Source organism: Sceloporus undulatus, chromosome 2 (genome assembly GCF_019175285.1).
Source record: "Sceloporus undulatus isolate JIND9_A2432 ecotype Alabama chromosome 2, SceUnd_v1.1, whole genome shotgun sequence".
Taxonomy (NCBI): Eukaryota; Metazoa; Chordata; class Lepidosauria; order Squamata; family Phrynosomatidae; genus Sceloporus; species Sceloporus undulatus.
In genome coordinates, this window is record NC_056523.1 from 316,440,998 (window position 1) to 316,456,706 (window position 15,709).

The window sequence follows — 15,709 nt, forward strand, 5'->3', positions numbered from 1 at the left end:
TTCAACTATCCACAGTTTGCAAATACACACACATACAGTCTGCCCTTACCTTACACAGGACATCCGTTCCGCTCCCCTGCTCCCATGCCCCCCCTGCATGAAGCAAATTGAGAGTATGCTGAAGCCCATTCATTTCAATGGAACATGCTGCTGTGGTGCACGGTGTGTGGTGTGCCATGGGCGCATGCACCATATTAGGACTCACTGTCCACATAACCTCAAGTCCGCGTATGGTGAGCCTGCGTATGACGTGGGCGCACTGTATTCCAAAAAGCAAACATTGATTTTACCATTTTCTATAAGGACAAGCATTTTATTATGCCATTGTATATAATGGGACTTCAGCATCTACGAATTTTAGTATCCACAAGACTCTTAGAACCAAACCCCAGCGGATACCAAGGGCCATCTGTAGTCAGTCATGAATATGGGTGGCGGTGGTGGTGGTAAGAAGTAATTATCCCCTGAATAAGCTGTAAACCTCTTTTCTCAGGTTTCCATTAAAAGAAGCGAATCTCTATTTCTCATAGAAGTCAAGATACGAGGCAAAATATGCAACCCCTGTTGTTCACATTTGTTACAATTGACCTCCTCTCCCAGGTTTTTCAGGGTTTTAACCAGTGGAGTAAGTTATAGTAGTGACTGACACAGCCTCTCTTGGGAGAAGGAAGTGTCTGTTTTATTTTAAAGACATTGTTTGTTTCAGTTTTCCCATGTGGGAAGTGATTGCTCTCCCATGACATCAGAGAAATTCAGGAATCTAATGTAGGTGTGATTGGACACACCAAACAAAGACAAGAGTTCAAGATATTTCTAATTCAGGTCTAATTTAACACTGTATCTCTCAATCTCTCCTATACTGGTAAGCATAAAAAAGTGTCTTCTAATTCATGCAGACAAAACTCAGAATTACTGAGTACTCAGACTATTGAGAAGTGTACTCAAACCTTTTATCTTTGGCACCCCATTTACATCTACATGCGGATGTCACACCTCCACACGCTTGATGTAATGTATGAATAAAAATATTTTTTTATTTAGTGTGTGTATTTTCATTCGCACATTGTTCAAATTAGAACTGTTTTATTTAAGCAAATTCAATATTTAACTCAACATGTGTACATTTTACATATTAAAAAGTTTGGGAAGAGGAGAAGGAGGAAAGATCAGAACTTCCATGTCTGGTGCCCCCCTTGAGCAACTCTTGCACCCACCCCGGAGGTCCCACACCACAGGCTGTGTATTATGACAACAATGAAGACCAGTATGACAACCATTTTGCTGTGAAGTGTTAGTGTGCTGTATAGTAGCCTTGCAGTGAATGCCAGTGTGCAAAGGGGGTCTCCTTTGAAATTAATTGGGCAAAAGACACTGTAACATAAACTTTCGTAGACTTGGGTCTAATCTGCACTGCAGGAATAATGCAGATTGACACTGCTTTAACTGCCATGTGCAACACTGTGGAATTCTGGGATTTGTAGTTTGTTGTTGCACCAGAGAAGGCTAAATATATCACAAATCCCAGAATTCCATAGCATTGAGCCATGGCAGTTAAAAGCAATGTCAAACTGCATTTGTGCAATGCAGATTAGACCCTTGGTCTGTTTTCTCAGGTGCATGGAATCTAGTTCTGTGGTACTTAAACTCTGACCAGAGTTTCCTGGTGTGTTGGAATTTTGTATAAAATGCAGTAGGTTGTGTGTCTTGTGAAGCTGCAAAGTCAATTATAGGAGCAGTGTGGTTTATTATGGGACAGAGGGAGCTGTGATACCCTTTTATCCCATATCCCATTTTAAGGCACTGACTTTACAGATTTAATGATGTCAAAATCAACTAGCATTCTCCTGTAGTCTTCATGCCTCATTTTTTTCATCCTGTTCCATGATGAAGAGATCTAGTAAAATTGACACATTTAATGATCTCTGAGCTACCTGGTAAAAGTATTGCCTTAAGTGGATTTTAGATTTCATTCCAGACTATCTTTGGCTTTCTGCTATGAATATAGCTTAGCCTTTTGTGGCTTGCAGAAATAGCAGAGCCTAGTAACCTATTGATGCTGCACTGTGCAGGCTTCTTGTAAAATGTAACACTATTTAACACTAAGCAACAAAACTGTAAAAGCCATGGTGGCATACTATAAGTATTAATTACAATTAGGAAGTAATGCTCTTTTTTGCCCTACCCCCCAATTTCAGTGGATGCCCATGAAAAGAGTGGTCATGGTACGGACTCTTGCCAGTCAAAGAGGAAACAGGCAGTAAACTTATTTGGGGCATTTAAGCCCTTGTGTCTGTGTAATGTTGGTTATTGGGTCCTTGATTCTATGCTCAAATAACTAAGAGGCCTGTGAAACAGTCATGGATTAGTCAGAAAAGCAAATGATTTGTGGGAAGGGCTTGGTGAGATTTAAATAGGCATGTCAGGAACTTGCTAGCAGTTTCATTTCAAGATGCCTATTTTAAGACATGGCTACTTTCACTCTGACTCTTGTGTGAACTTGGGAATCATACCACTTTGCAAAGCCGTACCCTCTCATCTCACCCTCCATCCGGTCTGGGAGTACACACCTTTTTCAAAGTTTCAGAGCTGCCTTGCAAAGAGAGTAAACTATCATCCTTGGTCTCTGGATTGTCACTTCTTAAACCAAACTCCTTAATTGTGTGTTTTTTTTAAAAAGGACTACCTTTATATACTTGTAATATGCCTGGCCTGGTGTAGAGTGAGGTAGGGAGCTAGGAAGAGGGAGAGCCATACATGTGTGCTTATTTGTGTCTAAACACAACATGTGTGAATAGGTCATTCTAGACATCTCCCCATAAGCAGGGGTCCCTGGTGTCCTCAAGTCAGCTCAAATGCAACATTGTCCCATGGTGAAAGTTTCAGAGCTCAGAGGACAAATTCCAGAATCCTCCTAGCATCATTGCCTGTTCCTTCTGGCTAGGGGAATTCTGGGAACTGTCCAAAAGTAACTTTTCCAAGCTCCACTCACACCTTCAGTTGCCCATCACCAAACATGCAGTAAATGAGTAGGGTGCCCAAGCATAAATGAAGGCTTTTGGAGACATAAATTGTCTCCTGCAGAAAATAACTCAGTGATAGTTTGGGCCCTGTGTGCAAACAGGTAGTTCCTCAGTACACTTTTCCTAGCCTTGCTTCCAACATCTATATGACAGGAGCAGATGTCTACAGTGGAAGGCCTAGACACAGCCCTGGCAGCTGGAACTGAGCAATCAGGGCATGAGGTCCTCAGAAATTCTGCACATGTCCTACATTGACAATAGGGAATAGAAAATCATGTGATTGTAGAGTGAAACCAGTGGTTGTGGGCACAGTCATTCCGTGAGCAGCAGTGCTTATGTGGCTCCCACATGGAGCTTCTATTTTTCAACATGAATATGAAGTAACTTGTATTGCCTCCCTCTCTCAAGATTTCTGTACTTCCCCTTATGCTCTGTGTGTCTCAAAGCCCCTTTTTCCTACATGGATCTCCCCTTTCAGAAAACAAAGCTCTAGTTTCCAAGGAGTAAATTAAAGATTAAGGTTGCAGCATTAGCAAATAAATGCAAATTGTGAACTTTTCCAGTGTTGCATGGTTGTTAGTGCTGGATTAGGACCCAAGAGTCCCCAATTCAAATCTCTACCCGCCCATGAAGTCCACAAATTGCCCTTGAACAAGTTGCAATCTGTTAGCACAGCCTTCTTCACACATGGGTAGTGAGGATAAAATAGGGATGAAGGAAAAGAACAGACTGAGCTCTTTGGGGGAATCCAAATATAATGAAATTCTGTAATCTTAGAATTTGGGATAAAGTAGAACTGCATTTCTGACTCTCTTGCTAAGATATCTGTCATGATGTTAATAATTTCATTTGTCTCCTCCCCCAAACCAAGAATACAGTAATTATAACTAGTGAGTTATAGTAGGCTGAAAGATGCTAAAATCTACCTACTGAACTTCTCAGTTGAGTAGAAATGTGAACCTGTGTTTATTATGTCCTGACCCACCAATTTGGTCAAGGTAACAAAGGGCTGATTATGCATTTTATTGCACCAAATATGTCATTTTACACTGGTGTTTTCTATAAGAATACATAAAGTACAAAGGAAAGATGTGTGTACTGCCAAGTGCATAGTAGTTGTCTACTAGGAAGGCATGATGGATTCCGATTGTGTCCTTTGCCTGTTCTCAAATCATTGGAGAGCTATAACTTCTTTGTACATCATCTTCCATGGTGGACAAGAAAGAAGAGTAAACATAGCAAACATGACTATGAAGTATGAGTTGGCTACAGTGACATGATGTAAACATCTGATATAAACAAACAAAATGTCCTTGTTATGGATATTCCTTTAAAGCAATGTTGGCCATTTCTCATTTTCTTGGGTACTGCTGTACAGACAAAGGCCAGTGAAGTCTGAATACCTTTATGGATGGTGAGGATCTATGGTAAAGTTGGAAGAAGTTTTACAAGTCTTGTGCTTGGTGGCATGATCACACATTTCTGCTTGATGGCATGATCACACACTTCATTGATATGCAGGGCTCAGGGAAGAATCACCTTCCAAGTTGGCTGTCATTCTTCTGGCTGTTCAAATAGGTCTTGAGAAAGTTACCTTTTTAAATTACATCTCTCAGACCTTCTCAGCTAACACTGTCATTGCCTGTCCTGGCAGGAGGATACTGGGACTTGTAATCCAAAAAGTAAGATGTGCAAACTCTGATCCAGAGTTTGTATGATAGAGCAACAGAGTAACAGTTGGAGACATACATGCCCTCTGTGTTCTTCTCTCTAAATGAAAATTATGAGAAACATATTTGCTACAGCACAATCCATATTTGGCAGGATTAATGACGTGAAATAAAGTTTATGAACTAGCCATCCCAGCTTTAAATTATGGGAGCTGAAATGGTGAAAACTGTAACCAAAGAAGACCATAGCCCTTCACAGATCTGCCAGAATACATTCAGTGGATGAAGGAAGGAATCCTGGTGGTGGCAATTTCCGTCTTATAAATAGGGTTGTGAAGTTGGGGCGGGGGGAGAAGGTTGTATGTCCAAGGACTGCTTACCCCCCTAATTTAAGACACATTTCTTGATGTGCTTTGAAACATCTGGAAAGGAAACAGAAAAGCAGATGTGCAGTCTATGAATCAAAACAAAGATAAAAGGTGGTTCGTATTTAGCACCTCTTATGTGCCAGATTTGTAACACTTTAGTAGTACTAATAAAAGATACTATGGTTGCTATGTGCCATCAAGTTTGCTTTCACATATGGCAACCCTATGAATGAGAGAACTCCAAGAGCCCTGGTCCCCAATAGGCCTGATTAGGTCTCGCAGACTCAGGACCTTGCTGCTTTATTGAAGTGATCAATCTTTACTGTGGTCTTTCATTTTACAGAGTACTAGTGTGTTTTCCAGTGAGTCATGCCATTTCATGATGCGTCAAGAGTCTAATAATTTCAGTTTAGTCATTTTGGACTTGAGAATTAGGGCCTGATTTGCTCTAAGACCCATTCATTTTTAGCAGTCTATGGTATCTAGTAGAACTCTCCTCCAGAACCATTTTTCAAATGAATTGAGTTTCTTTCTGTCAGCTTTCTTCATTGTCAAGCTTTCACAACCATACATAAAAATTAGAAACACTACGGCATGGGTCGTTTTAACTTTGGTATTTAATGATACATGTTCATACCAGAGAATCTTATTTAGTTCCTTCATGACAGCTCTTCCAAGTTTTAGTCTTCTGATCTCTTGTCTACAGTCACCATTTTGATTTATGACTGAGCCAAGGCATAGAAAATCTTTAATAATGTCAATGTCTTCATCATTTGCAAGTAATGTAAATGATCTATGGCCATTATTTTGTTTTCTTATTATTGCACTGTAACCCTGCCTTTGCACTTCTTTAACTTCCATCATTTGTCATTCCAAATCTCAGCAGTTTTGATGGCAGCAATATGTAAATGTAATTGTTGGTGTTTCTTCCTCCAATTTTCACACCTCCTTCAGCTCTAATCTTGTTTTCCATATGATATGTTCTGCATGTAAGTTAAACAGATAGGGTGATAAAATGCAGCCTTGCCAATACCCTGCAAAGAACAGTATTCATATCTGTTCTGGAAAATGCTCATGCCATCTTGCATGATGAGGTCCTAATAAAATTTTTCTTCTTTTCTTTTTTATTAAATCTGTAGTCCAAGTGGAAAGAAGTTCCGAAGTAAACCCCAGTTGGCAAGATACTTGGGGAACACTGTTGACCTCAGCAGTTTTGACTTCAGGACAGGGAAGATGATGCCCAGTAAACTACAGAAGAACAAACAGAGATTGCGGAATGATTCACTCAATCAAAATAAGGTTTGCTCATAGGCCCACTGTATGGATATGCAAGTTTCCCATGTTACTGGTCAGATTTGTTGCCATCTTTTGAGGCATAGGAATATACTTGTAAGATACAAGGTAAGGTTAGCCCAGTGTAGCCCATACTATATACGTGTAGTCCATAGCATACAGGAAGCCAAATGTGTTAGGATGTGTATATGTATCAGTGGGATCTTGGCTCTACTGCTGTAGTTTAGAGAAATGCACCTCATCAAATTCCAAATGCTAGAATTCCATAGGAGAAAGCCATAGCAGTTAAATTGGTATCAGATAGCTACAGTGCTGTGTAGACAATCACACCTAACTATATGGCATCATTGAATCCCTTAGGGCTATCCCTTGAGACCAGTATACCTCTGAGGAAGCTGTGAATCATTGTGTATGATACATGCTTGTGTAAACTTGTGCATAAAACTCTCTCCCATGTTTTGTATTGTGTTAACTGCCTGGTTTTTCTGCTTTTTAAAAAAATTAAAATGCATTTAGTGTTAAGGACAAAAATATGAGGGAAAAAAGATCAGTTCTTGTCTGATTATCATCAGCGTAAAGACTTCTTATGTTTACCTATTTTGTTTCTTCACCATGAAATAACATGATTTCTTTTTTCTTCAAATAGGGAAAACCTGATCTAAACACAACACTGCCAATCAGACAAACAGCTTCTATTTTTAAACAGCCTGTGACCAAAGTTACCAACCATCCTAATAACAAAGTGAAGTCTGATCCACAGCGGGTGATAGAACAGCCCAGACAGGTAACTGAGGTGATGGTGGTGTCCTCTTAAAGGGTAAGTTCTAGAACAGTGTTTCCCAAACCTTAGACCTCCAGATGTTTTGGACTTCAGCCCACAGAATTCCTGATTATTGGCCAAACTGGCTAGGGTTTAAGGGAGATGATGTCCAAAACACCTGGAGAACCAACATTTGAGAAATACTGTTCTAGAAGAACAGCGTTTAAAAACTACCTAGTAAACCTTCATGGAGAAAATGTTGAACTAACACATCTAGGACTGTCTGTAGACCAGCTGCCTATTTTTCTGGCATGATGAAATTATTATGAAAATAGCTGTAATTTCTATTTTTTATTAAGTGTATGTTCTCCAAGATGTTCAATCTATTTTATCTTCACAGCAGCCTTATGAGGTAGGTTAGACCATGAGCTGTTGACTGGTTTTGGGTCAACGATTGAGCTTCATGGCTAAGGAGGGGTTTGAGCTTGGATCCCCTTAGTCCTACATAGTCCAATACTAATCCAGAGGTAGGGAAACTTGTCCAGGGCCCATTTGCACTGCACAGGTATAGTGCTGTATTCCACTTTAACTGCCATGGCAACATCCTGTGGAATTGTGGAGATTTGTAATTTGGTGAGGCACGAGAGCTCTCTGGCTGAGAAACCTCTATGACCCCCCCCCCCAACTGCAATTCCCAGAATTTCATAGGATGTTTACATGGCAGTTAAAGTGGGATATAGTGCTATAACTGTGTGAAGGGGTCCCAGGTCTGAGGACTAAACCTTTCAAAATCTGTCATTCAATTTGCTAATTATTTAATATTTTAGCCTTTTAAAATTATTTTAATTATTCATGCTCCTGTAAACTTGTTAGTTTGGATGTATGGTACACCCGCTTGAGATCTTTGGATAAAAGCTGGGACATAAACATTTTAATAAATAAACAAACTCCACTTTGAGAAGTATCTTCTCATAATTCTATTTTGAGAATTTTAATACTGGGCAGAGGTAAGGGCACGGAGTGGAGCCAAAGCAAAGTAGGCTGAGCCTGGTTGTAATTCTTACCAATTTAGGCATTTTCCTGTCCCCATACAAGCTACTTTTCGCATCTACAAAGAATAAGCCACATTGCCCCAGTTTCTTAGGCTGCAAACCAGAGTTGAGTTCCCCAGAGATCCAGTGCTTTAAATAGCCACTTGTCCCCAATTATTAATTCTAGAGATCAGCAAAAGAAATTCTGTGCCATAGGCAAGAACTTTACATCCCAGTGGCCCAGGGTTTCCTTCTCTTTGGCTAACCACTGCACTTCTTTATTGTACCTTGTAGGTAATGTATTAACAGTGTGTCCCCCCCCCCCCATCTCCTTTTTACTGATTTTATTGGGAGTTTGGGACTAAAAATTCCATTAAACGTGCTTAGGATTGTAGCCTTGAAACTAGATTGTGCGTGTGTGTGCGTGTGTGTGCGTGTGTGTGCGCCTTCGTCACCATGAATTTCATAAGATTTTCTTAGGCAAGGAATACTCCGGTGGTTTTACCAGTTTCTTCCTCTGAAGTATCCAAAAGCACTTGGTATTCCTTGACAGTCTCTCATGCAAGTACTAACCAAGGCAGTCTCTCATGCAAGTGCTTAGCTTCCAGAATCAGATGTGAGCTGATGCATTGGGATATTTAGACCATTTGAAACTAGATAGCAATTTATTTATTTTTTTCTGTTTAGTTGAGGATATCAGCATTTCAAAGATCCTGAAACCCCATACTCTGGATTCACAAGGGTTTTTTGTTTCTTCCATCCTTCCTCCCTCCCTCTCTCTCTCTTTTGATTAGCCAAAGGCTTCTTTCTGGATGTATGTTCACTCTTCTGCCTCCCAGATGCATTGTGTCGGAAGTTGGTTTTTACCACACCTTTTGATCTTTCTGGATGGCTAGGCAGTGTTAAAATCGGTTTACCCTTGAAGATAACTTTGAATAGTCTTCAGCAAAGTCTTTCATTTCCCCCAATAGAAAATATAATTTAACAGGTTAGAAAGGAGATCCAGCCTGTGATATTTGTTCTCCTTAAAACCCAGCTATTAACCCTTTCTGTTTTTACACTGGATGGACGAAACTATATGTCTTGTTTTTCATAGCTTCCACATTTTTCCAAGCAAAAGTTCATTCTGTCTATTTCCACAGTTTTTTTAAAGTAATCACAAAACTATCTGTATGAAATGTTGTGCACATGAAAACTTATATTTATTTTTCTACACAGTTTCCCCTGTCGTACACATTTTGTGATCAGGAAAGTTGCAATGCAAAATTCAGAGAAGCGCAAAAATCAAGTTATTTTATCCGTTTGGGAAGTGGAGCTTAGAGTATAATGTGAGCCAGCAGTGGCCAATGGTTTCCATGTCAGTGGCATAGTGAATCTGCTTTGGGTTTAATTCTGAATGTAAAAGATCCATCCAAGGTGCTCTTCCAAGTTTGGAAACAGAGCTGAGCACTTTGGATAGTTATTTTCTAGTTTAGGCTCAAACCTGGATTAGATTCATCACCCCAGTGAATATAGTTAGAAGACTTACTAAAGTCAATATTAAAATAGAGTTAAACTATTCACAATATTAAAACAATTTAAAGTATACACCTGAAAAGGATAAAAAGCAGTTAAAAACCAGTTCAATAAAAACAGTACAAAACCTTCAGTTCTAAGGTCTTATCTACAATGCACAAATAATGCAGTTTGACACCACTTTAACTGCCATGGGTCAGTTCTATGGAATTCTGGGATTTGTCATTTTGTGGCATATCTAGGCTTCTTTATCAGAGAGGTCTGGTGCCACAACAAACGACAAATCTCAGGATTCCATAGGATGGAGCCATGGCTATTAAAGCGATGTCAAATTGAATTAATTCTGCAGTGCAGTTTAGACCCAGAAATGTGCTGGCTTTTAAAAAAGCCTTTGTCACTGGTGAAAGAACAAAAAGGAGGCAACCGTTGGGCTGCCTAGGAAGGGAGTTCCAGAACTCAAGGGCAGTCACTTCTCTCAGTCCCACCATGTTCACAGACATGGCTGATGGAGACATCAGCTTGTGTCTCCATCAGCCATGTCTGTGAACATGGTGGGACAGAGAGAAGGGTCTCTCCTGAGGATGTCAGGGCCTATTGGGTTCATGCAGGAGATATGGTCTCTCAGATAGCCTGGACCTAAGCAATATTGGTGATATACATGTAGTTAATATGATGCACATTTTCATAATATTTCAATCAGAATGTCATGACCTACTGTTTGTAATGCAGAATTTAAAAGCTTTATATAAACAATTATGCCTGTATAGTTTGCATACATATAGTGGTGGTCTGCCTTCAAGTTGTTTCAAATTTAAGGCGAACCCTATCACAAGGTTTTCTTGGCAAGTTTTTTCAGAGGGGATTTGCCATTGCCATTCTCTGAAGCTGAGAGACTGTGACATGCCTAGGGTCACCACCCAGTGGGATTCAAACCCTGCTCTCCATAGTCCAAAGCTCAAATCAGTACACCACACTGGCTCTCTTGTAGACATGTAAACACACATATATGAACACACACAAATATAGATGCATATATATTTGTTTCATCTAGATTTTCCGAAGCATGTTCAGTATAGAGAAGAATAAATAATGATGCAGGTCCAGTGCTATTCTCTGACTAATTTACAGGGAGGACCAATTTCTGTAGTAGCTCCGTGGGGCAAAATTGGTTAGTATATGCTGGATGCCAGCCTTCATCAGAAAATGTCCACCATTTCCCATTGCCCCCCCCCCCCACACACACACAATATGTATATGTGTTATATATTTGTCAAAGGCCTTTTAGTGTGCAGAAGAATTAATAACACCATGTATTCTCCTGATCCAGTGATATTCTTTGACCCCTGCCAACTCTTTGCATGATTAACAAACAAGATCAACTTCTTTAGCTGCTCAGTGGGGGGAAATTGGGTAGTCGGTGCTGGATGGCATCTCACATTAGGAAACGCCTGGAGCCTATTGCCTCTGGCACAAGGATCTAAATGTAGATTTCCTACAGATTCTAGAACTGTAAAGGCATTATTACTGTAACCACAACTGCTGTTGCTTTGGGAAAATGTCTCCTAGCTCTTCAGAATAGAGCTTGTAAAGATGATGCTGAACTGAAAGCCAGGGATGAGACAAAAATGCTCAGATGGAAGGCCCTTTCAATTTCAGGTTCAGCAAGTGTCTTTTTTGTTATAAGTCTGTTTTAATAGAGGAGGGACTCAGCTAAGACTTTGACAATTGTTGTAAAGTTCTTCGTGTTGTAGTTGGGATCCTGGTTTAGTTTTGAGAGTGTGCACACTCAGCACTGCACAAATGATATCTTTGTGAGTAAAAATAGTGTGTCCCATTTGAATTAAGCTTCTCATGATATTGCTAAGTACACATGTTGGCCCAGCAGCAATTTTGCACAACATGGGCATATTGTATTTAATAATTTTAGATGCATCTTGAGTGATGTGTATTATAATTTCATAGGAGTCAAGGCAATTGATTTCCCCCCACCAAATAAATGCAATTGATTCATTGACCTACTCCTAAGTAGAATGGCCAGATACAAAAGAAGACAAGGCTCCTATACTTTTAATAGTTGTTAAGAAGAAGAAGTTTTATCACACACTTCCTCCTTCTTCACAACTATTAAAGGTGCAGGAGACATGTTGAGTTTGGCAACAGCTGATCCTATTTCAGTCACAATTAATTTACTTCCAATCCCAGACACTGCTTCATATAAATATAAATATGCTGAGAGAAGCACTTACTGGGGGCAGCCAGCAACATATGCTCCATTCCCCACCCTTCAGGTATGGGAAAACGCATGCAGCAAAAATAAGGCATGGCTGGCCAGATCTGGATGTATCCTCATATGTAACTCCACCGAGGCTTCCCTGCAGGGCCATGATATTCGGGGGTGGCATTCTTGAAATTGTAGTCCCAAATAGTAAATTTCACAAGCTCTGACTTGCAATGACAGTTTCTCAGCTGATGCCACTTGTATAGTACAAACCCTGCTGATAGAGACTATGTAAGTCAAATATTCTAGAACATGGCCACATAGCCCGAAAAACCCACAAAAAAACATGGATGCCGGCCATGAAAGCCTTCGACTTCACATAGATCACACAGTTTGCATGTGGAAGGTCCCACAGTCTTGTTTCCCAGCATGTTCAGTCAAAACAAAACAAAAACAATAACACAAAAACCCTCTTCTCAAGTGAGGGGAAAGATTTTTACCTGTGGTCGTAGAGAGTCCATGATCTCAGGCTAGATGATACTAGGCTAGGTATACAAATAGCATGACCTGGAGTTTATTTGTACAACATAGTTACAACTGTTTGACATCACTTTTACTTTCATCTTACAGAATTCTGGGATTTGTAGTTGACTGAGCTATTTAGAATTCTGTGCTAGAGGCTCTAAGACAGTAGTTCAAGAAAGTGGACTCGAGCTTTTTTCTAAGCACCTCCATGAACTACAAATTCTAGAATTCTATAGGATGGAGCCAACTAGGATATGTAGAGAAATTTTGTAGCACCTTTGAGACTGAGATCCAAAACACACTGCAGAAATAACCCAGTTTTAACTACCCTGGCTCAATGTTAGGGGAATCCTGGGAATTGTAATTTATTGTGGCACTAGAGCGCTCTGACAGAGCAGGCTAAATGTCTCACAAAAGTACAGTTCACAGAATGCCTAGCATTGAGCCAGGGCAGTTAAAGCAGTCTCAAACTGGATTATTTATGCAGTATGTTTTGGACTTAACTGAAAGAAAGAAGTTGGCAGCATGACCTTTCGTAGATTTCAATCTTCTTCCTCAGATGGTATCAAATAGGTAGTATCTGTGTAATGCAGATGTACTCTCTAGTGAAAGATACCTTTTTAAGTGCCCACCATGCCAAAAAATATCCCCACACTCAAAATCTGGAACTTCTTTGAAAAGCAAACAAAAGCTCTTCTGGAAATAGGAGGCTGTTGATGTTTATGAAATGGTCTTTCAGTAGAAAAGTGGGAATGAAATAATTGAGTTGTCTTGAAAAATCAGTAAACAGTAGGTGCTGCTGCATGGACCAAGTGGCCACTGTCATTATTGTCCTGAAATTGATCTTAATAGGACAGTGAAGTATTAATGACTTTCCTGCGCTGAAATGAAGCAATTATGTTAATGTACAAAGCTCTCCCATCACGTTATCAGTCCAGTCACGCTCTGCAGGGATCACCTAACTTATTTGACATAATTGTACCCTAAATTGATTTAAAACCAGCTAAATGGGAGCATTTTATAAGGTCCTTCTAGTAATCATGCAAATGGCAAATGAAGATATCAATGCCATTTTTAGTTTCTCTTTCGGCTAAATGAAATAGGTTAAAAAAATTACTGTCATTTTTATAATGAACAGTTACTGGAGGTTGTGCATTTTTCCCCCGGGGGATTAAAAATATAGTTATGGAGTTGCATTTAAATGCTTTGACTTTTAGGAGAAGCACATTTTCGAAATAATTTTCTTAGATAACCACATATCATTTGCAGAATCTTTCTACTGGGGCAGTAGAAAGTTTTTACAGAAGTAAACAGAAACTGAACTGTATTGTGGACATTCTAAAGGAGCACCAAAAAGCCGCCTTTGCAGCACCAAGGGTGCCTTTTTGCTGGTGCTAAAAGGAGCTGCATTTTGCCATTCTTTTTAGCACCCGCAAAGTGCCAGATTAGGACTGTGGCGTGCGGTTGCTGCGGCCTTGATCCAGCGTGCAAAGAGGCAGTGGGAAACCACTCCAAAAGGGCAGTCTGTTTTGTCCCTGAATCTTAGATGAGGTGTTCTGATCTTTTAGAATGGGAGAAGCCAATATGAAAAGCCACCAAATGATGGTATTATGGGGAAGAAAAGGTATTCATCTGGAGAATCCACAAGGATGGATTAGATTCTGGGGAGAAGAGGGGAACTGGATTGTTCTTTGCCTACAACTCTGGCCCAGCATTACAGTACTAGCATGAGAAGTGGGCAGAGAAATGTCCTGAAGGAGATTTTCATAGCCTCAGAGTATGAAAAACAAGTTCGGGATAAATTAATAATAATAATTACAAGGGACTAGAGATGAGTTGCAAGGGACAAGAGGTGAATATTTATTGAAGTATTGTCAGTGTGTCACCATCAAGCTGTGGACCAAAATATGAAAGTAGAGAAAGGTTTGCTGGAAGCCTAAAGAGGAGCAAGAGAACAGAGTAGCATATGAAAATAAAATCACACCTCTGCAAAATTTTTTGCATCAGACTTGTTCTCTTATCTGAGGAACAGCATTGGCCATGGCCTAACCCTAGACTGTCTGCCTGTAGTTCACTTGACTTGGTTTTGACCAGTTTTGACATCTCTTTCTTCTGCACTTACAAATTAATTATTATCATTATTTTATGCTGTCATTAAATGCCATTTTAAAAAATACTTCAGCTGGTGAAGCTGAACACTGCTGGGATCACAGAAGATGTGAAGATGGAAAAGGAATATTACTCTTCTGAAGATGGTAACTGTGATGGTAGAACTCTCAATTTGAACAATTTTAAGGGATTTTTCCCACTTGCAAGTAGCAGCTTGAGAAGAGGGATTTTCCTCAGGATTACACCAGGAGAGGAAAGGATAAAAACCCTGTTCCATATCTGCTGTCATAATAATTAGCAGATCCCCCCAGCTGCTGGTATTTGCACGATTCAAATCTTGAATGTAAGAGGCAAAGATGCAATTAATAATAAATTTGTCTTGGCTTATAGTACTGCATCCTTAAAAGCTCTCCTTTTAGCTTGAATGTGCCTCTGACAGAAGCACAGGGCTATTGAAAGTAGCCAACTGCTCAAGCTGAACAAAATGAATTAAATTAAAGTGAAGGGCATTAATGACAAAGAGTGTGCTTGAAATAGCAAAAGATTGATAAAGAAGTGTCTCTCATTTGTGTTTGTACATAAGAAATAGATAAATTTTGCCAAAATATAAAATAGGCAAAGCTATATAGGAGCAGTCAACTGAAAATACATCCTGTGTGGGCCTGTTACATTAAATGAAAGGTCATGGTGTTGTCCATCTTCTGCTCATGTTGTGGGGGGCCCTATGCAGGAGAACTTCCCAGAGGATCGTTTCTATTTTGTAGCAAAGCTCTGCTAAGAATCACAATCTAGCAAGGAGCTGGGCAACTGCATGAGAGTCTTGCATCCCACACAAGAAGCCCTAATACCTTTGTTTAATTCTGCTCTTCAGTCCCCTCTCAAAATGGGGACAGGAGGTAATATTGCATCACTTCCTGTCACCATTTTGAGAGGGAGTGTGTGAAAAATGGAGGTAATTTAGTGGTTAGTGCATGGTGCTGGGATATTGTTAAATGTTTTCATGCATTTGGAGAGGCCTTTGGTATGATCTGGGGTTATAAACTGGCTAATAAAATCACACAGTTAAAAAAAGTCTTCAGGAACTTGGAGGTGTGTGGTAGGGAGTTTGGGGGCCACAAAAGTAGGGTGTCAGGGTTGCATGTGGCTGGTAGCCACATTGTGTTTGCCATTCCTTTTTTTCTTTAATTATAAAATAAAGAA

The 15,709-nt window shown here is 39.9% G+C and overlaps 1 protein-coding gene across 1 annotated transcript in view; it reads left to right on the forward strand.

Moving 5' to 3' along the window:
* Positions 1-15,709, forward strand: part of MBD2 (methyl-CpG binding domain protein 2) — a 150,366-nt gene that overhangs the window by 112,550 nt on the left and 22,107 nt on the right. Inside the window, exons 2-3 of the mRNA XM_042448965.1 lie at positions 6,198-6,357; positions 6,998-7,135. Of these exons, the coding sequence (XP_042304899.1) occupies positions 6,198-6,357; positions 6,998-7,135 (298 nt within the window). The remainder of the gene's footprint in view (positions 1-6,197; positions 6,358-6,997; positions 7,136-15,709) is intronic.